The sequence below is a fragment of the Nanorana parkeri genome, unplaced genomic scaffold (assembly GCF_000935625.1).
Source record: "Nanorana parkeri isolate BGI_ZX_2015 unplaced genomic scaffold, ASM93562v1 scaffold3563, whole genome shotgun sequence".
NCBI lineage: Eukaryota > Metazoa > Chordata > Amphibia > Anura > Dicroglossidae > Nanorana > Nanorana parkeri.
Window position 1 is genome coordinate 8638 of NW_017309831.1, and position 23684 is coordinate 32321.

The window sequence follows — 23684 nt, forward strand, 5'->3', positions numbered from 1 at the left end:
GTTCCATTGGAAGATATTCTTGGTGATATGTCCTGATCTAGTCACTTTTATGTAAGTGCATTTGGTTGATATATATTTTTACTAAAGTAGTTTTATCTGCGCTATTCAGAGTGCTCCAATTCTTTTTATGCTGTGGGTGTTGAGGATATGATTCAATTGAAAAATCTCAAAAAACAATCTGATGTGAGTCTGTTGTTAATGTTAAGATTCTGTGTAAACATGTGTATTTATTTCTCATACAGGTATATTAATTAGCTCAATTGGCCATTCAACACCTACCGTGGAAAAAGCTAAACAGATCTTCATTATCACAAGATGGCTAAAGTTGTTGAGAAATATGAGTGCTATGAGTGCCAAAAAAGTTTTCCAAAAAAGTCAAGGCTAATTCTTCATTTTAGGAGTCACACCGGGGAGAAGCCATTTAAATGTTCAGAATGTGACAAGTGCTTCTCACAAAGGTCTACTCTTACTCAACATATGAGGATTCACACTGGAGAGAAATCATTTAAATGTTCAGAATGTCACATGTGCTTCACACAAAATTCTTGTCTTACTCAACATAAGAGGACTCACACAGGAGAGAAACCTTTTAAATGTCCAGAATGTGACAAGAGCTTCTCACAAAGTTCTCATCTTACTCGACATAAGATGAGTCACACCGGAGATAAACCTTTCAAATGTTCAGAATGTGGCAAGTGCTTCTCATCAAGTCATAGTCTTAATAAACACCAGAAGAGTCACATTGAAGAGAAACCATTTAGGTGTTTGGAATGTTACAAATGCTTCTCTCAGAAGTTTCGTCTTGCTATACACCAAAAGACTCACACAGGAGAGAAGCCATTTAATTGTTCAGAATGTGGCAGGTGTTTCTCACAAAGTTCTCATCTTACTCTACATAAGAGGAGTCACACAGAACAGAAACCATTCAAATGTTCAGAATGTGACATGTGCTTTTCACAGAGATCTTCTCTTAGTCAACATGGGAGGATTCACACAGAAGAGAAACCATTCAAATGTTCAGAATGTGACAAGTGCTTCTCAGCAAGTCCTATTCTTAATAAACACCAGAATATTAACATTGAAGAGAAACCATGTAGGTGTTTGGAATGTGACAAATGCTTCTCTCAGAAGATTTACAAAGGAGTGAAGCCATTTAAATGTTCAGAATGTGGCAAGTGTTTCTCACAAAGTTCTCATCTTGCTAATCACCAGAGGATCCACACAGGGGAACAACCCTATATTTGTCCAGATTGTGGCAAGTGCTACTCATGTAGTGCTAGTCTTTATCGACATCTCAAGACTCACACTGGAACAAAACCATTTAAGTGTTCAGAATGTGGCAAGTCCATCTCACAAAGCCATCATTTTATCAGGCATCTCAGAATTCATACAGGAGAGAAACCATTTAAATGTTTAGAATGTGGCAAGTGCTTCTCAGAAAGGCGTCGTCTTGTCGCACATCACAGAACTCACACAGGAGAGAAACCATTTAAATGTTCAGAATGTGGCAAGTGCTTCTCACAAAGGGGTAATCTTGCCAAGCACCTGAAGATTCACACAGGAGAGAAACCTTATTAATGTTTAGAATATGACAAGATCTTCTCTCACAAGATTAGTCTTCTTACACACCTGAAAATTCACACAGGAGAAAAAACATTTATAATTTCAGAATGTGACAAATGCTTCTCACAAAAGTCACATCTTACTCCACAAGAGAATGCACATAAGAGAAAAGCCACTTGGAGAATGTGAGAAGACTTTTTCATAGACACATGAAGTTATACACAGTGGAGAGAAGCCATATTCATTAAGATTAGGATGCACTTATACCGATACTAGTATTGGTGCCAATACCGAGTATTTGGGTGAGTACTCATACTCGCCCAAATGCTCTGATATTTACCCCCGATACCGGAACTTTTGGTCAGATGGAGATTTCCTCTAACCAACAGTGCCCCGAGGGAACATGAAGCTGGCTTTCCAGACTCGCGGCCCAGCTTCCCAGGAAGCCGGCTCCATGCTGTTTGGCCAGCTCAATAAATAACAAATCTGTACAATAAGTGCTATACAATACATGCAATCAAAGTGTTCACAATTGCTCTTCTTGTAAATAACAATCCTAAATAATATCCCTCTGGAAAGTTCAATCATATATTCCGTGTTCCGATGTGCACAAATGTGGAATCACATGTATATAGTGCTCAAGATTTGTCCCAAGTGTACCGCACTTTTTATCCTTCCACAGTGAAAGTTCTTTATACAAGACCCATACACCAACTGCATATATCACCCAGGAGCTCACCCCTCTCAGTGGGCCGCTCACCATATAAGTAGACCTAAGCAGATCTATAATCGCGTTATAAGGAGACAATGTATGCATAGACTTTGTATAAAGAACTTTTCACAGTGGAAGGATAAAGAGTGTGGTGAACTTGGGACAAATCTTGAGCACTTTATACATGTGATTCCACATTTGCGCACATCAGAACACGGAATATATGATTGAACTTTCCAGAGGGATATTTTTTAGGATTGTTATTTACAAGAGCAATTGTGGCCAGCTCCATGCTGATTGTCCGGGAATCCGGCTCAGTGCCATTTAGCTAGCTCAGTGCTGATTGTCCAAGAAGCCTGCTCGATGCTGATTGCCCGGAAAGCCGGTTCCACGCTACCAGAAGTACCTGTATTGGTACTCTGTATTGGCGAGTACTGAAAAATAAATATCAGTACTCGATACCGAAAAAATGGTATCTGTGTATCCCTAATTAAAATGATAAATATTTTAATTGTAGAATATCTCTGATCTAGCTTTAAAAGCTTCACACAGGAGAGAAACCATATCAAAATCTGCAAATGTAACAAGTCTTTTATAAACCTGTGTCACCCGCACTCCAGCCAGAAGGTTCATGAGAGCCATTGTGCAAAGAAGACTATAACAGACACACACCGATCTCTGGAAAGGCCACACAGGACACATATTAGGGGCTCAAGGTCTCAAAAATACAGCTGACTCCTTATTGTGGTATTAATTGAGAGCATTTTATTTTCATGCATGTTGGAAACATAAAACATTTTTAATAAACCATTTTTCTTTTCTCATATAGACATGATTAGGATTAAAGCCACAAGAATTATTTGATCTGGCTAACAAGTTTTTAGAAAATGGCTACATTGAGAAAATGTAAAAAAAAGTTAATTGTATGAGGGATTAAATTGTGTAGAAATACCCAAATGTGTACAAAATAAACTGTGTCGATATAAAAGTCATTCGTGGTTTGGTGTTCATCCTTCTTGGTATTAACCTTCAACAATGATTTTAAGCTTGGTATAAAAGTCTGAATTCTGTTTTATAGTTTAATTAGAAGCAAAGGTTTAAACTCTTCACAACTATATTCTAAAACCAAAACAAAACTGTTGACAGGAGTTAGGTTTTAAATTGTCAGTCACAACAATGATATTTTGGAAACAGGTGGAGCCGCTATGTTCGTATTTTTTTGGATACTCTGAGAATGTTTAGATCTTTCCTGACCTATATGTGTCCCAACATTTCCTGTATTATCCATAATATAAAATAAAAAGTAATGACATAAAGCATGGAAACACTATGTAATAAGACAAGCAAGTGTGCAAGTACAGAACAATGTGCAGATATCTTTTAAACAAAGTCCCTGAGAGATACTGTAGAAGAAACATTAACCTTCAGAATTAAATATAGGTTTCTGAGGTATTTTTCCCTATTTACGTCGTAATGTCAGTTTGTACTATTATCTAATGTTTTAAAAATCCAACATTTTAATGTGTGTGTTATAATAACATATGTTCATGGGTCAGCCATTATAAAGCATGACACAGCTTGATTCTGCTTCCTTAAGGCCTCATTCACACTGCCGCGCGTATACGCGCGTACGTGCGTATTCTACCATATGCAACACATGCAAATAAATGGCTCCATACACACAGCCGCGTATGGAGCCGTATATTTGCGTAGCGTATATATGCGCAAAAACAGAATGGAACAGAGATTGATCTGTCAGATTGATAATAATATACACTTTGATGTCTCTTGATTTAAAACACAATGATGACAAGAAAGAGATACTTGCTATCTCAAATTTGTTATGATGATTTAGTTTTTATGATGCACACCATTTTGATTTATGTAACATGTATAAAATAATTTTAAGTTTGCTTTTAAGCAAAGTAATATTGCTTTCATGCAACTTTTACTTTATGCAAATGTATTTATGCTTGTTGTCATGATTGAATAACATTGGGTGATATCTGATGAATATGGAGTAGGGTTGCACAGATACCAAGTACAGTACTCGGTACAAGTACAGAGTACATGTACCGATACTTTTGAGCTCCAAGACTAGACTAGAGAAAAATTCAAATATTAGGAGGCAGCTGTCATTTGTAAGGAGCACACAGAGCTCCTGGGATTTGTACATCTCCGTTTTTAATGTACGATTTTGTTTTATAAATATAAATAAAGGGATGCACAGATACCAGTTTTGCGAGTACTGGTACTTGCCGAGTACTTACAAGTACGAGTACTGATACATTTTTGTTTATTGTCATGTGACAGTTTTTCTAAAACAATACAGACTAATGATTTCAGGACAGTGGTGGAGCGCCAGAGCCAGGTCCCAGCTGCAACCGCTGCAACCCTGGTAGTTCTCATGAAAATGCCAAGTATCTGCACTGGTACTTGAAAAGTATCTGTGCATCCCTAATTATGGAGCATTATCAGTGGCGGATTTGAATCGGAGAAAGAAATACAGAGATCTGTACACAAACAAGTGAATTTAATGTGACGAGTTCACTGGAACATTATGACATCAAAGTGGCTGTGATCTATAAGAAATGTATCAGATATTTTGCTGAAAGAAATGGTCTGCTTTCTTAAAGCTTCTCCTGTGATCTTCATTCTAATATCCACACCACTTCTCCCCCACTGTAAGATGGATTAGAGATTTGACGTTGGATTACTTGCAGGAAGATGTCGGGGAGGGTAATTTGGAATCGGGAGGGTAATAGACACGGATTTAGACATTGTAACATTACAGGAGGACCTGGATAAAATCGGGGAGTGGGCAACAGTATGGCAGATGAAGTTCAATGTCGTTAAATGCAAAGTAATGCACTTTGGAGTTAAAAATAGGCAAATGGATTATACACTTATGGGTATGCCACTAGGGAAGTCGGAAATGGAGAAGGATTTGGGGGTCATTGTAGACCGCAGATTGAAGAACAGCTTGCAGTGCCAGGCTGCTGTAAACAAAGCTAGCAGAGTCCTGTCTTGCATTAAGAAGGGAATGTATTGCAGGGACATGTCTATAATTTTGCCACTTTACAGATCACTGTTTCGGCCTCATCTGGAGTATGTGGTCCAGTTTTGGTCACCGGTACTCAGAAAAGATATCCTTGAGCTAGAAAAAGCCCAGCGGAGGGCGACCAAACTCATTAAGGGGTTGGAGGACCTGAACTATGAAACAATGTTAAAATTAAATATGTTGTCTTTGGAGGTTAGGAGATTAAGGGGGGACAGGATTTTCTTGTATAAACTATTCAATGGTGACATCAACATTATTAACAAACTGTTTACGGTCAGCTCCGTAACAAAGTCCACCAACAAAAATTGGTGGAAAACAAAATTTCAACACACGGCGCAAGGGGTTCTTCACAGTTAGAGCGGTTAGGGTCTGGAACTCTCTGCCACAGGAAGTGATTTCAGCTAAGAGTGTGGAATCATTCAAGAAACTCTTAGACGAGTTCCTTGGAGACCGTAACATACAGGGGTACAGGTACTCCTAAGAGCAAAATCACACATGGACTCATACAGGTGAAACTCGAATAATTAGAATATCGTGCAAAGTTCATTTATTTCACTATTGCAACTTAAAAGGTGAAACTAATATATGAGATAGACTCATTACATGCAAAGCAAGATAATTCAAGTGATTTGTCATAATTGTGATGATTATGGCTTACAGCTCATGAAAACCCCAAGAACCCCAAATCCACAACCTCAAAAAAGTAGATTATTACATGCAATCAATAAAACAAGGATTGTACATAGAACAATATCGGACCTCTGAAAAGTACAAGCATGCATATGTACTCAGTACTTGGTTTGGGCCCCTTTTGCAGCACTTACTGCAATTACTTTTGCACGATATTCTAATTATTCGAGTTTCACCTGTATACACGCACACACCGGCCAGCTCAAACATAAATGCATACACGCAATAGGTTGGACTTGATGGACTTATGTCTTTATTCAACCTCAAATACTATGTAACTATGTGTATGAACTTTAATATATAAACTTTCTGTGCTAATGAGCCCTCAGGCCAAGGAAAGAGAAGATGATGATCTCATTGCTCTAATCACACTCTTGCTTAATTGTTAAATTGGAACACGATCAGTTGCTGTAAGAATGCAGAAGAACAGTTTTGTTTTACATGGCATATTACTTTTATCTTTTAAATATTATCATTTTAAAAGAGGAGGGGGGCACAAACTCTTTTAAAAAGTTCAGTTCAGGTTTGCCCTTAAAATCAAATACAAAAAAATGGAAATAGGATTGATTGATAATTTGAAATCTGGAGCCATAGAGAGGAGCCCGCTACCCTGTAATAATTATTGGGGGAACTTCTTTTATTTTTACACTTCTCTCCCCACCATTACTCTGCTGATTTGGTCAACAAATGGATCACGAGGTCCTATATTCTATATACCTTCCAAAAAGCAGAAGACAGTATGAGCTCATCTCACAGATATTTTCTATCTAGTTGTGTGATAAGAAGTACTTCTAAAGTTGAGAACTGATTGTTAAAGTAATCTTATCTTGCAAAAGACAATGAGGCTGCCATTGCTAATTTATCATTCTTGCAAAAGGCATGATAACCTTCTGGATTTAAGAATTTGAATCCCTAACCTAGAAAAAGTATACATATAAAGATTATCCTGATCAACACAGTTGTTGCTGGTAAGTGATTAAGAATATATTGATGCCAGAGGATCAGCATAATCGCCAGGAAGCTAGTCTTTATAATAGGCCAGCCGTGACATCCTTTGTGCGTTTTAGAAAAGCATTACTCTCTAGGTATTCTTATAAAGCTTAGTCCTCATCCATGCATCAAATACGGCCACTTAATAGGGGATATAATGGGTTAATTTATGGCTGTACTACATGCGACTGGTAATTTAAAAAGCTATGAATATTTAATGCAACAGAATTCAAAGAAAACAATGAGTGATCTTTGGAAAATACCGCAAAGTATCTGTTGACCATTTCCATGATACTGAAATCTTTTTGCCAACTCCTGTTGGTATCCATTGAGCCAGTTTCATGCATTTGATATTAGGATTCCATCTTGGGAAATTTCCTCACAGTTTTAAAGTATTACTGACTGGGAAGGTATGGTAAAGGCAAGGTATGTAAAGATGAGGATAGTCACACTGTTCAATTAGATTATTGCAGACATTATTATTGCAAGGTAGATTCAATCTATAAAACCTATTACTAAATTTACACACCTCTGTATCCCCATATTGGTCGGAGGTGGTGCAGCTTCTCATTCATCCAGGTCATGGTATATCTGTAAAAAATAAGTCAAGGCAACTGGACTTGCTGTATTTTTCTTTAAGACGTTTCACTGGACATCCGACCAGCTTTCTCAAAAAGAGAGCTAATCAAATTGAGAAAGCTGGTCGGATGTCCAGTGAAATGTCTTCAAGAAAAATACAGCAAGTCCAGTTGCCTTGACTTATTTTTTTTACAGATATGAGGGGGTAAATTGTTCTTCTCACCACCTTAGAGCCTCTGCTATATGTGTCCCAGTATAAGAGACCTCTCTTTGAGCAGGTCAAACTGTATGTAAGTTTTTTTCAATGTTAAATTTTAAAATGTATTTCTTAATTTGTTTTATTTATGTACAGTATGTTTTTTTATTATCTATGTTTTTTTAATTGGTGGAACCTGCTAGGGATGAGGGCAGCAAAATCTGCCCACTGTGAATTTATTGTTGCAGAGGCCAAGGGTTTTATAGGTCAATTCTTCAAATCTTCCCATGAACATTCTAGTTGTTTGCAGCATTTTTTAAATCCAACACAGAATATTAATTGTCAATTTCACTTTTATCTGAACATGAAAAGCAACACTACAAGTGAATAACATTGGTTTTAAACTTGTATAATAAATGGCATCTTAGTGTGGTATCAAGGCAGTCGAACATATTTATTTGCATGTGTTTATTATTTGAAGGGGTGTGGGTACCACTATACATATAATTTGTGACTGCAGGATCTGCTACAATTTAATAATAAATATTTAACATTAGGTATCAGCCCATCTGACAGAGATTTTACAATGTGTGTGATAACAAGTAATTTTGATGGTGAAAACCGTTTCCTAAAGGATTTCTATCTTCTATCTATCTTGACTAACCTAGAAAAGGCATACAGATTAGTGTTTTCTGACTTTCTTGATCAGTGTACTTATTTAAGGTAAGTGACTCAGAAAAAATTTAAAGTCAGAGGGTCAGTAGACTGCTCATGCAATGGGATTTTCAGAAGATCTGTGATGGCAAATTCTGTGTTGTGTTGAGGAAAGGTTAACTCTTTAGGTTACCATATTATGTTGAATTTTCATCCAAGCATCATATTGGGCAACTGGATTGGGAATACAATTGGTACAAAATGTGACTGGTTATTTTAGCCAAACATATTTTATGTAACAGTATTCAGAGCAAACAATGGGTAATTTTTTTAAAAGACCACAAATAATCCGTTGACCATTCCCAGTGACAATGGTCATTGTATTTTCTGTTGTTGGTATCTATTGAGCTAATTATTGAGCTGCTAAAGTTAAGGATCCTTCTTGTTTATAGTCCCTCCCAGTATTGAAATGCTTATGACTGGGATGGTGAGCAATAGCAAATGATTATCACACTGTCCAATTTTTGAAACATGCCTTTTTGTTAGGTAAATTAAACCTATTAGCAAATCTAATATCACCTCATGTTGGTGAGTTGTGGTGAATTGCATTTAAGGTGAGGCTGAGCTCAGTCTGTTACTAGAATTACATACTGGTAAGGAGAGGAAGGAGCTGCAGAGATATCTTCATACTTCAGTATTCCAGGTATCTATATGCTGTATAATGGTGCAATTGATTAGCTTGTTCAAATGTTTCTGCTTACTATGACAAATTTCAGTTTGAATGTATTACAGTCTTTTTTTTAATTTCATTTTTTAGCAATCTTGTACATACATTTTGTTCACCATTTGCAATTGCATTTGCGTTTTTTAAATAAGTTTAATAATTTTATCTGCAGATTATTGGGTATTCAATGTCGGTAGGGATTCATTTTTAACATAATTGGATAATTGAAGGTAAAATTCACAAAGTTTTAAAGTAACCATTCTAAACTGCACTTGTAAATCATCATCATCATAAATTCACTGTAAACCTAATCTAATCTACCAATCAATCAGGGAGTGAGAGATATAATATAATGAGAGATATGAATGTGCGTGTGTACAAAAAAATCTAAAAATACCTTCTATGTTCCTCACTGTAATAAACTTCAAAACGATGGCAATCTATCATAATTCAGTATGATTAACGTGTACAATCCAACAGTATGGTGATGTTCCATGAGTCATAAAATCCCATGGGGCTGCTACTCCACACATGGTTATGAAAAAAAAACCATGATACTGTAATAGAGAAAAAAGGAAGGAAACGACGCCTCGTGTATTACTAAAAATATGTGGAAAGATAGTGACTAAATTTACCTCAAGTGCAACCGTCTTTCCACATATTTTTGCCAATTTATAAGGTTCTGCATCCTCTCTTCTTTTTGTTCTCTTTTAATTCAACAGGTCTCATTTTCGCTTTGCAAGGAACATTTCCTGGAATATTTTCAAGTAATATTTAGCTTAGTGAAAGTGGTGAAATTCACTTTGAAAAGAATACCTGATCAAGTGCAAGGAAAACAAAAAGAAAATATTATTGCTTGTAGCTGATTAGATTGGAAAGTCAGCAGAGCTTCACCTCAATCACTGAGCCAAAGGAAAATCCCCTTTGCGAGCTGAAAATTATCTGGCAAAGTGAACAGCCTAGTTGCATTTAGTTAATCAACCCCATCGTATCTCGTCATTACTATAAGAAGGCCACAGACTAAAGGTGCCCATACACTGCTCGATTCTCGTACGGAAATCGGGCGAAATCCCGCGATCGTACAAGAATCGAGCAGTGTGAACTAAGACGTGCGACCGTAGTTACCAGAATGATAAACTATATTTGTACACTTTGAATTATTGATATAAAAACAGTAAAGTCATATATCTATACTATGTTAGAGTTTAGGACTTTCATTACATAAAGCTGTGGAAGTCAGTAATGTAAACTTCATATGTATCGCACTTCACTGGTGCCAAGCAACTCTTGGAACCTTTGCAAGAACTGTGTATATCTCCAAAGGCCTAAATACAGATACATAAAACAAAAAAAAAGCACACTGGAAGGGTGTAGATAAAACTACTTTGTTAAAATCTAATACAAAATGCACTAACTCATAAGTGACTAAATCAGGGCATATCACCCAGATTATCTTCTAAAGGAACACCAGGACACACAGGACTGGAACTAAAATGCTCTTACAAAATGACCGGCAGTATGAGATAGGACGGGTGGAAAACTGCACAAAAAATCCCAAGCACTTCTACTATACTGACATTTTTCGGGGCCATGTCCCTTCATCAGGGACTATGTTAAGGGGGAACATCCCTAAAACATGCCAGTGTAGTGAATGCCCACCAAGATTATAAATATGATCCCCTTTGCACCAGTTTTGGTAATTTTTGAAGTTTGCTTCATTAAGGTATTTCCAGATCTCACAGCAAAGTTTTCCACCTGGCGTGTCTCCTCTGCTACTGCTGGACATTTTGAGAGAAAGTTTTAGCTCTGGTCCTGTGTGACCTGGTGTTCCTTCGGAGGTTACTCTTGGTGATATGCCAAGATCTAGTGCATTTAATTTTTACTATATCTTTATTAAAGTAGATTTATCTGCATTATGCAGTATACTGTTTCTTCTTTTTGGTGCTGTGGGCACCGAGGAAGTGGTTCAATTAGAAAAACTTCAAAACACAATATCTGATGCCAATCTGTTGTTAATAATAGGATTCTATGTAAACTTTTATTTTTATTTTTCATACAGGTATACTAATAGGCCCCATTGGCCACTCAACACCTACTGTGGAAAGCATTTACAGCTATAGAGAACTTCGTTTTTACAAAATGAGTAAAGTTGGAGAGAGGCCGCATGAGTGCTCTGAGTGCCAGAAGAGTTTTGCTTCTAAGTCAAGACTAAAGGTTCACCTTAGGATTCACACTGGAGAGAAACCATTTTTATGTTTAAAATGTGGCAAGTGCTTCTCAGAAAGGTCTACTCTTGCTAAACACCAGAAGATTCACACAGGAGAGAAATCATTTATATGTTCAGAATGTGGCAAGTGTTTCTCACATAATTCTACTCTTGCTCAACACCAGAGGATCCACACAGGAGAGAAACCATTCAAATGTCCAGAATGTGGAAGGTGCTTCTCACAAATTTCTAGTCTTATTTTACACCAGAATATTCACACAGGAGAGAAACCATTCAAATGTTCAGAATGTGGAAAGTGCTTTTCACATAATTCTACTCTTGCTCAACACCAGAGGACTCACACAGGAGAGAAATTATTCCAATGTTCTGAATGTGACAAGTGCTTTTCAAATAATTCTAAACTTACTGAACACCAGAACATTCACACAGGAGAAAAACCATTCCAATGTTCAGAATGTGACAAGTGCTTCTCAGCCAGTTCTAATTTTATTAATCACCAGAGGATTCACACAGGAAAAAAAACATTTCAATGTTCAGAATGTGGCAAGTGCTTCTCAAAACGTTCTAATCTTATTTCACACCAGAAGACTCACACTGGAGAGAAACCATTTCAATGTTCAGAATGTGGAAAGTGCTTTTCAAAAAGTTCTCATCTAACTTTACACCAGAGGATTCACACAGGAGAGAAACCATATAAATGTTCAGAATGTGGAAAGTGTTTCTCACAAAGTTCACATCTTACTGAGCACCACAAGACTCACACAAGAGAGAAACCATTTGCATGTTCAGAATGTGGCAAGTGTTTCCCACATAAGTCTACTCTTACTAAACACCAGAGGATCCACACAGGAGAAAAACCATTCCAATGTTCAGAATGTGACAAGTGCTTCTCAGACAGTTCTAATCTTACTACTCACCAGAAGATTCACAGAGGAAAAAAAAATTTAAATGCTTAGAATGTGGCAAGTGTTTCTAATATAATTCCTCTCTTACTCGACAGCAGAGGATCCACACAGAATAGAAACTACGTAGAGAATGTGGCAAGGATTTTTCATAGACATCAAATCTTAAACATGAAGATACACACACTGGCGAAACCATATTCATCAATATAATCAATATTTTGCATGTAAATAAACTCAGATCTTGTTTTAAAAGCTTCACAGAGAAGATAAGCCATATTCTTATTGTTGTATTAATTGAAAGCTTTTCATTCTCAGTAATGCAAACATAAAACAGTTTTAATATACCTTTTTCATTTCTAATATAGAATTGATTAGTATTGCAGCCACAAAAACATTTTTAATTGCCACACACATTTTTAACTTTCAAGGTATTTTATTACATTTTTAAGATGGAATAAAACAATAAGATAGAACATGATGCACAAACAGTATAGCATACAATTGCGTCTCAGATTCTTCCACTTAGCATAGTCAGGTAGTAAGAGAAGATCACTAGAAACCATACACGCAATGCATAATAGTTATGTGAAACAGAACATATCTATTCACCTTCTCTTGCCAAATTATCCCCATCAACAAAAACAAAATCAAAACAATCTGAGAGGAATATCAGGCATAGGGATCCACCTGTGTCTGAAGCAAACATTTGGTATGACCTCCTCCATATCTGTATACATAGAAGACGTTCCGTCCAACATCAATGTACTAAACGGCTCATGTGTGTGAGCCTAAAGAAAGGAAAAACAGGTATTAAAAAAGAGTAGGAAAAAAGATACTAAAAGACAGCTTGAGTCCAAAAAGAGTAGATCCGTCCCCGACCAGATAACCCAACTACTACTTAAACATTAAACATATAATTAAATAAAAGATGCCCACCCACATCCAGAAGACTCCCGTCCGGCCGTTTTTCAGCGTTCGGTGGATGGGAGGTGATTTAAAAAAACAGAAAGTATCTGTTGACCATTTCCAATGATAATGAAGTCATTGTGTTATTTGTTGTTTGTATCTATTGAGCCAATTTTTGTGCTGCTAAAGATAAGCGAATAACAAACGATTATCACACTATCCAATATTGGAAAGAAGGTTTTTGTTAGGTAAATTAAACCTTTTAGCAAATCTAATATCACCCCACGTTAGTGAGTTGTGGTGAATTGTATTCAAGGTGAGGGTGAGCTCAGTCAGTTACTATAATTACAGACCCGTTAGGAGAGGAAGGAACTGCTGAGATATCTTCATCCTACACTATTCCAGGTATCTATATGCTGTAAAATGGCAAAATGAAGTAGCTTATTAAATTGTGACCTGATGTTCCTTTGGGAGATATTTTAGGTGATATGCCCAGATCTAATACATTTTAATATATCTTTATTACAGTAGCTTTCTCTGCATTATTCAGTGCACTCTGTTTCTTCTTTTTTTGCTGTGGGCACTGAGGAAGTGGTTCCGTTACAAAAATCTCAAAACACAATATCTTATGTCACTCTGTTGTTAATATTAACATTGTGTAAACATATATTTTTATTTTTCATACAGGTATACTAATAAACCCAATTAGCAACTCATCATCTACTGTGGAAAACATTTGCAGCTACACAGAACTTCATTATCACAAGATGAGTAAAGTTGGAGAGAAGCCCCATGAGTGTTCTGAGTGCCAGAAGAGTTTCCCTTATAAGTCACACCTAAAGGTTCATCTTAGGGTTCACACAGGAGAGAAACCATTTATATGTCCAGAATGTGGGAAGTGCTTCACACATACGTCTCATCTTTTTAAACACCTGAGGATACACACAGGAGAGAAACCATTTCAATGTTCAGAATGTGGAAAGCGCTTCTCACAAAATTCTAATCTTACTAAACACCACAGGATCCACAAAGGAGAAAAACCATTTCAATGTTCAGAATGTGGCACGTGCTTCTCAAAACATTCTAAACTTACTGAACACCAGAAAATTAACTCAGGAAAAAAAATGCTTCATTGTCCAGAATGTTACAAGTGCTTCTCACAAAATGCTACTCTTACTAAACACCAGAGGATCCACACAGGAGAGAAACCATTTCAATGTTCAGAATGTGGAAAGTGTTTCTCACAAAGTTCACATCTTACTCGACACCACAAGACTCACACAGGAGAGAAACCATTTGTGTGTCAAGAATGTGGAAAGTGCTTCTCACAGAGTTCTAATCTTACTATACACCAGAAGATTCACACAGGAGAGAAACTACGTAGAGAATGTGGCAAGAATATTTCATAGACAACAAATCTTAAGTAACATGAAGATACCCACACTGGAAAAGCCATATTCATCAATATGATCAATATTTACATGTAAATAAAATCAGATCTTGTTTTAAAAACTTGACAGAGAAGAGAAGCCATATTCTTATTGTATTAATTAAAAGCGTTTCATTCTCATGCATAAGACAGTTTTAATATACCTTTTTCATTTCTCTTATAGAATTGATTAGTATTGCCACGCACATTTTTAGAAGATGGCTGCCTTGCAAGTATGTAAAATAAAATAAGTTTGTACATTTGAATAAACTTTTTAGAAATACCCAAATGATTGTAAAATAAACTGTGTAACTATGCTAATTATTCATGGTTTCATTTTTATTAGTTTAACCTTAAATCATGTTTTTAAACTTGGTGTAAAAGTCTGAATTCTGTTCTATAGTTTATCTAGGAGAGAAGGTTTAAACTCTCCACAACTATATTCTAAAGCTGCCCACACACCTTTACAATTTATCTGCAGATTTTCTGTGGTCAGATGGAAAAAGTGCAACAGATTGGCCCAGGTGGAGATTACTCCATCCACACAGTTAAGTGTAGATGGAGGAATCTGTTGCACCTTTTCCATCTGACCACAGACAATCTGCAGATCATTGTAAGGTGTGTGGGCAGCTTTAAACCAAAATAAATCTCTTGTCAGGAGTTAGGTTTTAAAATGTCAGTGCCAACAGTGATATTTTAGACACAGGAGGAGTCGCTATGTTCTTATATTTCTTGGCTACTCTGGGAGTGTTCGTTCTTTCCTGACCTATGTGTGTTCCAACATTTCTTGTATTCTCCATAATATAAAATAAAAACAATAATATGGACAATTGAAATTCTATATAATATGACAAGCAATCGTGCAAGCACAGAACAATATGCAGATATCTGTCCAACAAAGTCCCTGAGAGATAGAAGAAACATTACCTTTCAGAAGTAAATATAGTTTTTTTAGATATTTATCCCTATTTACTACATAATGTCAATTTGTACTATTGTTTAATGTTTAAAATTTTTAATGTGTGCTTTGAAATAATAAAGCCTAAGCATGCTGATATCATCAAGTCTATGCAAGTTCTATTCACTTGTATTAGATGAGAGGACAGCGAGGTTCATTCCGCAAATTGGAGCCAGAGAGAGGTGAGAGGTCACTGCCACAGGACCAAGGAACAGATGAGTGCATCTTCTTTATTCTGCTCCCTAGGGCAAAGTAATAGGCAGCCCCACTGCAATGGTTCACCTTTTTAAATCCTAGAGATTTGTTTTAACCCTTTCACTGCCAAGCCGTCTGGAACATTTTGCACCTCAGCTGGCCACACCATTTTTGCAATTTTTCCTATTGATTTAATTTTCTACTGCTGCATTGCTAGCATTTGTAAAAGACCCCCCCAAACCAAATATTGTCTGAAAGCTCAGGCCCAGTAGAATACAAAGATGGTGCTACTAAATTTGTAGGCCCTGCGATACTTGCGCAAATGTTTCTCAAATTAATATTAAACCTATAAAAATACACAAAAGCACAATAAAATCAGTATCAGCGCACAAAAAACTTTTTCTGACTAAAATCTAAAAGATAAAACTGTATTGAGTTAATAAAAAACAAATATTTTAAAATGTAAAATGGTGCCTTTTTGAGAAAAGGTAAAAAAAATGAAGGAACGCAAAACTGTAACTAAGCGACTCATGTTAAAAATCGTTTTTGCACTGTGTTGGTGTTATGATACAATGATGCAGGCGTATATATATATATATATAATTGCAACACAGCATATCACAACACACGACAATGTGTCACAAAGCTTTGCCATGTGCTGCCATGGTTAAATTAATGTTTTTTTTTAGAGAAAAACATTTTTTTTAAATGTTTCATTTATTTTTAATATGTTTTTAAAAAAATAGATATATTTGTTTTACTGTTGGGGGGGCTACAGTGAAATATCTGGGGTCTAAACAGACCCCTGACATTTCCCTTTTGAAACAGACAAAGAAATTGAGGACGCAGAGTCCTCAGTTTCTTTTTCTGCAGCCTCTGTTCTAAATGAATGGAAAACACTCAGTATAGAGGCTTCCCATTCATTCAGAAACTGTTGATAGTAAAATAAAATCAACCAGTTTCTGAATGGGGAGAAGCCTCTGTAGTGAGTGCGTCTCCCCATTGAGAAATTCATGAATGAACAGGAAGTGATGTAAATCACTTCCTGCTCATTCATAACTGTGGACACATAGTACTAGCAGATGATTACTCCAGTGTATGTGCTTCACACAGAGGATCAGTAATATCACTGATGTTTACCGATCCCCCACTCAGCCATGCACACAGCCACTGTCATCCTGAAACTGGCAGGATGACAGCGGCTCCTCTCTCCTCCCCTCTTGCTGTTCTCTCATGCCGCTTGATCATCGTGATCGTGCGTCTCATTCGTCCGACCCCCCCGGCCATTTCTATTCAGTTCCCCCTGCCACAGCACATACAAGCGGGGGAGAGCAGCGCGGATCCATAGAGACACAGTTCCCTGCCTGGAGCGTCTTCAGACAGGGAGGAGAGGCGTAAGATGCCGGCAGCAGCGGTGCGGGGTGGGGGGGGACTGGCCGGAATTTTTGTTAATAGCTGTCATCAGCGGCTTGTCAGCAGGTCATCACAGATATTAATTTAATGGGGACCGCCCAGGAAACAGTTCTGATATAAATTAATGGTCGCTAAAGGGACCATGAGCTTATAGTAAATGCAACCGGCATAAGGCATACTGACCTGGCGGTTTGGGAACAGTTGAACAGTTTTGTTCCGCAATATGCCTTACGTCGGTGGCAGGGAAAGGGTTAAAGCTTCTCCTATGATCTGCACTCTGGTATTCACATTATTCCTCCCTCACTGTAGGATGGATTAGAGATTTTGAAATCGGATTTCTAGCAGGAAGGTCTCGGTTTCTTTGGAAGTTTAAATTTGGCACAAAAAGTATTCGCAGTTTCCACAAGGATGCTTTCAAGTAACACAGAAGTTTGGACCAAACAAATTATAAACGAAATATTCAACACATTAACTTGTAAAGACATACAAGATGCTTTCCACACAGTACCCAATTGTATTATATAAACTGTGTGGGAACTCTGATATATGAACTTTCTGTGCTAATGAGCCCTCAGGTCAAGGAAAGAGAAGATAATGATCTGGTTGCTCTAATCACACCTCGCCTAAATTTACAATTGTAAGGGGTTCAGTTGTTGCAAGAATACAGCAGAAAAGTTTTATTTTAAAGAAAATATGACTTTTATCTTCTAATTATAATAATTTTAAAGTAGGAGTCCCGCAATCAGTTCAGGTTTACCTTGAAAATAGCATAGAAACATTTGGAAATATCCTCAGGACACATGAGGTCCTATACATTTCACAGAGCACAGTATGAGCCACCCAGCTCAGAGTGATTTTCCACCTAGGTGTGTGATAACAAGTACATCTAATATTTAGAACGGCTTGTTAAAGAAATCCTACCTTGCAAGAGACATAGAGGCTGCCATTGCTAATTTATCCTTCTTGAAATAAGCATGATAACCCTCTGGATTTAAGAATTTGAATCCCTAACCTAGACCCCTGAAATGTCCCTTTTGAAATAGAAACAGAAATTGAGGACTTGGAGTACTCACTTTCTTTTTCTGCAGCCTCTGTTCTAAATGAATGGAAAGCACTCAGTACAGAGGCTTCCCATTCATTCAGAAACTGTTGATAGTAAATTATTTACTATCAACCAGTTTCTGAATGAATGGGAGGCCTCTGTAGTGAGTGTTACTCCCCATTCAGACATTCATGAATGAACAGGAAGTGACTTCCTGCTCATCCATAACTGGAGACACATATTAATAACAAATGATCACTCCAGTGTTTGTCCTTCCCACAGAGAATCGGTAATATCACTGATATTTACTGATCCTCCTCTCCCGAAACTGACAGGATGACAGCGGCTCCTCATTAGTCCCCACTCGCTCTGTTCTCAATGAATGGAAAGCACTCAGTACAGAGGACTGTTGATAGTAAAATATTTACTATTAACCAGGTTCTGAATGGGGAGAAGCCTCTGTAGTGACTGCTACTCCCCATGCAGAAATTAATGAATGAACAGGAAGTGATGTAAATCACTTCTTGATCGTCCATAGCTGGAGACACATAGTACTATGTGTCCCCAGATATTTACAAACATTGGAGTGATCAGATGATCTCTTAAGTGTTTGTGCTGCACAGAGGATCGCTAATGTCACTGATATTTACCGATCCTCCACTCCTGAAACTGACAGGATGACAGTGGCTCCTCTCTGCTCGCTGCTCTCTCATGCTCCTCGATCATTGTGATCGAGTGGCTCGCTCCTCCGCCCCCCCCCAGCCATTACTATTTCGATTCCCGCTGCCTCAGCTCATAAAAGCAGGGGAGAGCAGCGGGGAGCATGGAGACACAGAGGAGAGGCTGAAGATGCTGGAAGCCAGCAGCAGCGGTGCAGAGGCAGGGGTGGGGGGGCGCCCCTGAATTTTTATTAATAGCTGTCCCTATTGTTCTGAAACTGTATTGTATTGTAAATTGTATTGTAACTGTACTGTCTCCACTCTTTTGTAAAGCGTTGAGCAAATTTTTGGGGCTATATAAATCCTGTATAATAATAATAATAATCAGTGGCTTGCCAGCCGGTCAAACTGTAATTGGCACCGACTTAAGGCATACTGACCTGATGGGTTAGGAACAGTTTTGTTCCGCCGCATTTAAAGTCGGAGTCCCACAATCAGTACAGGTTTACCTTGAAAATTACATAAAACATTTGGAAATATCCATGGAACTCATGAGGTCCTATACATTCCATGTACCATTCAATGAGCAGTAGATAGTATGAGCCGCCCAGCTCAGAGAGATTTTTCCACCAAGGTGTATGATAATAAGTACATCTAATGTTTAGAACTGCTTGTCAAGGGGCCAAAGGGTTGTGTTCTTAGCAGCTGTTACAGGGATAGAAAAGCTAAAAGCAGAAATGGACAACACACTAAGCATACAATATGTCACGCTAACAATAATGAAAGCTTCAGCCATTTTGGTTTGGGGGTTAAGTAGATTGTGGCACCCAATTTTGATGGCATGGAAAAGTACAAAGAGCTGTTTTGTTAAAGAAAATGTATAATGTTGGTATATAAGGGTATATTTTCTCAATTAGTCTGGCAGTGGTACCACATTTCCATGGGGGCAACAAGAGGCCTGAAAGGTCAGACAGAAGGCCCTTGGAGCTGTCCTGCATAATAATATATTTTTAAAGTTTTACGATTCTAAAAATATGTCTATTTTTCTTTTTAATGGATTTCTTTATCCATTTATATATTTATTGACTATTTTGTTTTGGTGGGTAACAGAAGATGGTGGTGGGTTAGAAGAAAACTATGCCAGAAATTGCAAAGTTGGTACTGGGATTGGTGACCAGCACCATTTGTTTAGAAAAATGTATCATAAAAAAATATGTAGTGAGAGAAATACAGAGATACCAGTAAAAGCAGCAGCAAGAACAACAACAGCAGCAAAAGAAGAGACACCTCCCAGCAAGAACAATTTTGTATTAATGTAATGTAAATTAATTTTCTATTAATTTTGTAAATATATGCTTCTGTATGGATTAAGAAATGTATCTGAATAAAGCAGATAATCTGTAAAAGATGCCAGGAAGTGTGGAAGGTATTTAGATCCAAGTCTGGTTTATTTTGACAAAGTTCAGGTGATCACCATTGTCTGTGGACAGGCAGACACATCTGTGGATCATCACTCCTCAAGCTGTACAGTACATCCTTTCTGCAAATTCTCCAGACAAGCATCACATTGGGCATCTGAGCTGGGTATAAAATTAGTCCAATGTGTCACTGGTTATTAGATAAAATTCAATATTTTATGTAAAGGTATTCAGAGAAAATAATGTGGGATTTTTAAAATAAGACCGAAATGTATCTTTTGGCCATTTGCAATGATAATGAAAGCATTGTTGGTATCTATTGAGCTAATGTTGGTATCTATTGGTATCTGTTGTTGGTATCCATTGAGCTAATTATTGAGCTGTTAAAGTTAAGGATAATTCCTGTTATAGTCGCTCCCAGTATTAACATGCTAATGAATGGGATGGTGAGTGATAGCAAAGGATTATCACACTGTCCAATATTGTAAACATGCCTTTTGTTAGGTAAATTAAACCTATTAGTAAATCTAATATCACCTCATGCTGGTGAGTTGTGGTGAATTGTATTTAAGGTGAGGCTGAGCTCTAGAACTAGAATTACAGACTTGTCAGGAGAGGAAGGAGCTGCTGAGATATCTTCATACTTCAATATTCCAGGTATCTATGTGCTGTATAATGGTGCAATTGAGTAGCTTATTCAAATGTTTCTGCTTACTATGACAAATTTCAGTTTGAATGTATTAGTCGTATTTTATTTCATTTTTTAGCAATCCCATTTTTTTCAAATTAAGATACTAAATTAAACCAACTAGATTAGTAAAACATCCTCATTAACTCACTTCAAACTTAACCTAAACTACCAGTCAGTCAGGGGGTGGGTTTGCAGCAGTTGCTACAAAGTAGACAGAGAAAGAGTTGAATGTGTGTGTACAATATTGAAAATACCTTCCATGTTCCTCACTGTAGCAGCTCCATTTTGGTTTTAAGAATTTGACTCCCTAACCTAGAAAAAGTAAACACATAACAGTTATCCTGATCAACACAGTTGTGGCTGGTAAGTGATTATGAATATATTGATGCCAGAGGATCAGCATAATAGCCAGACTAGCTTTTTAGAAAGTTCATAATGGCATTCTTGATGTATTTGGGGGCATAATGGGTCCGTGTATGGCCAGCCTACATGTGACCGGTAAGGAGCCGTGCATATTTTATTCTAAAGAATTCAGTTACAACAATATGGAATCATTGAGAAATACTGCAAAGTATCTGTTGACAGCTTCCATCATACTGAAATCATTTTGTCAATTGCTTTTGGCATCCACTGAGCAAGTTTCATTCATTGGATGTTAAGATTCCTTCATGATATATTCTTTCTCAGTATTAAAATGTTACTGACTAGGAGCGTAAGAAAAACAAAGTATAGTCACACTGTTCAATTAGGTTATTGCAGACATGATTTTTGCAATGCAGATTAAGCCTATTAGCGTATTACCCCTCCCCCCCCCCCCAGCTTTTGACTTCCTAACTGGAGCCTCTACTTCTCACGAACATTGCAGTTATTTGATTGAAGCATTTCTAAAACTGATTGCACAATATTCAGAAACAATTTCACATTAATCTGAAAACGAGAAGCATCACTACAAGTGAATAAAATTGCTGTTGCATAAGAAATGGCATCTTAGCGGGGCATTCAGACAGTCCATCATATTTCTTTGCTTGTTGTTTTTCATAGAAGGGATGTAGATACCAATATGCATGTCATTCTTGACTGCTACAATGTAATGAGAGATATTTAGCATTAAGTATCGGCCCATCGCACAGAGATTTCCCACTTTGTGTGATAAGTAATTGTGATGGTCAGAACTGTTAAATTATTTCTACTCTCTATTGATTTAACTAACCTGGAAAAAGCATACAGCTTCTAACTTTCCTGATCAGTATACTCATTCCAGATAAGTGTCTGGGCAAATATCCAGCAACATGGCCAGGCAACTTGATTTTCAGAAGATCTGTGATGGAGAATTCTGTGTTGTTTTCAGGAAAGATTTACTATCTAGGTTGCCATATTAAGCCCAACATTTATCCAAGCAGCACATTGGACTATTGAACTGGGTATAAAATTAGTCCAGCATTTGACTGGTTTTCAATAAAATTCAATATTTTATGTAAAGGTATTAGAGAAAATAACGGGTGATTTAAAAAAAACCCACAAAGTTATCTGTTGGCCATTTCCAATGATAATAAAGGCATTTTGTTTTCTGTTGGTATCTATTGGGGCTTTTTTGAGCTGCCAAAGTTAAGGACCCTTTCTGACAGTATTAAAATGCTGAAGGGTATTAAAATGCTAATGAATTTGGTGGTAAATAATAGCAAAGGATTATCACACTGTCCAATATTGTAAATAGGTTTTTTGTTAGGTAAATTAAATCATTTAGCAAATCTAATATCACCTCATGTTGGTGAGTTGTGGCGGATTGTATTTAAGGTGAGGCTGAGCTCAGTCAGTTACTGGAATTACAGAATTGTCAGGAGAGGAAGGAGCTGCTGAGATATCTTCATACTACACTATTCCAGGTATCTATAGGCTCTAAAATGGTGCACATGAGTAGTTTGTTTAAATGTTTCTGCTTACTATGACAAATGTATTACAGTTTTATTTCGTTGCATGTTTTAGCAATCTTGTACGTAATTTTGTTCATAATTTCCAATTGAATTGCTTGAGATTAAATACATTTACGTATTTCATCTGCACATTATTGGCTATTTAAAGTCAGTTTATTTCATTTCTTAGCAATTTTTTACCTACATTTTGTGCTCCTTTTCAAATTGATTTTCATGAGATTAAATAAGTTTAATTATTTCATCTGTACATTATCAGGTTTTTAAAGGCAGTAGGATTTGCTTTTAATAAAGCTGGATAATTTTTTGCACTTAAAAAAAATTCACAAAGTTTTTAAGTGAAGATTCTAAACTGCATTAGTAGATCATCATAATTAATTGACTGTAAAGCTAATCTAATCTACCAATCAATCAGGGAGTGAATTTACATCAAGTTTTAGAAATTATAACAAGAAAGATTTGAATGTGTGTAAAACTTTTTGAGAATTCCTTCTATGATCCTTATTGTAATCAACTTCAAAACAAAAATGGGAATCTATCATAATGCTGTATGATTAACTGGTAAAATCCAACACTATGGTAATGTCCCGTGAATCATAAACCCCATGTGACTGCTACTGCAAACATTGTTGAGGGGAAAAAAACATAATACTGTAATAGTGAAAACAAAAGGAAGAAAGGACACAGCACCTCGTGTTTTGCTAAAATAAGTAGAAAGTTACTAAATTTACATTAAAATTGACT

At 36.9% G+C, this 23684-nt stretch overlaps 2 protein-coding genes across 2 annotated transcripts; both read left to right on the forward strand.

Moving 5' to 3' along the window:
* Positions 1-315: 315 nt before the first annotated feature.
* LOC108803278 (zinc finger protein 135-like) lies at positions 316-1578 on the forward strand. Its single transcript, XM_018575111.1, has 2 exons — positions 316-1077; positions 1138-1578. Exons 1-2 carry the CDS (start codon positions 316-318, stop codon positions 1576-1578), a joined length of 1203 nt encoding a protein of 400 aa, XP_018430613.1.
* A 9730-nt stretch (positions 1579-11308) lies between these two features.
* Positions 11309-12352, forward strand: LOC108803279 (gastrula zinc finger protein XlCGF17.1-like). Its single transcript, XM_018575112.1, has 2 exons — positions 11309-11751; positions 11920-12352. The coding sequence occupies exons 1-2, from the start codon at positions 11309-11311 to the stop codon at positions 12350-12352; spliced, it is 876 nt and encodes a 291-aa protein (XP_018430614.1).
* The last annotated feature ends 11332 nt before the right edge of the window (positions 12353-23684 follow it).

What these genes read in the sequence shown, in the direction of transcription:
- LOC108803279 (XM_018575112.1), top strand. Translation starts at nt 11,309, where the DNA reads ATGAGTAAAGTTGGAGAGAGGCCGCATGAGTGCTCTGAGTGCCAGAAG. An exon ending in ACTCACACAGGAGAGAAATT is followed by an intron (nt 11,752 to 11,919) that starts ATTCCAATGTTC and finishes AGGAAAAAAAAC; the next exon opens with ATTTCAATGTTCAGAATGTG.
- LOC108803278 (XM_018575111.1), top strand. Translation starts at nt 316, where the DNA reads ATGGCTAAAGTTGTTGAGAAATATGAGTGCTATGAGTGCCAAAAAAGT. An exon ending in ATAAACACCAGAATATTAAC is followed by an intron (nt 1,078 to 1,137) that starts ATTGAAGAGAAA and finishes CAGAAGATTTAC; the next exon opens with AAAGGAGTGAAGCCATTTAA.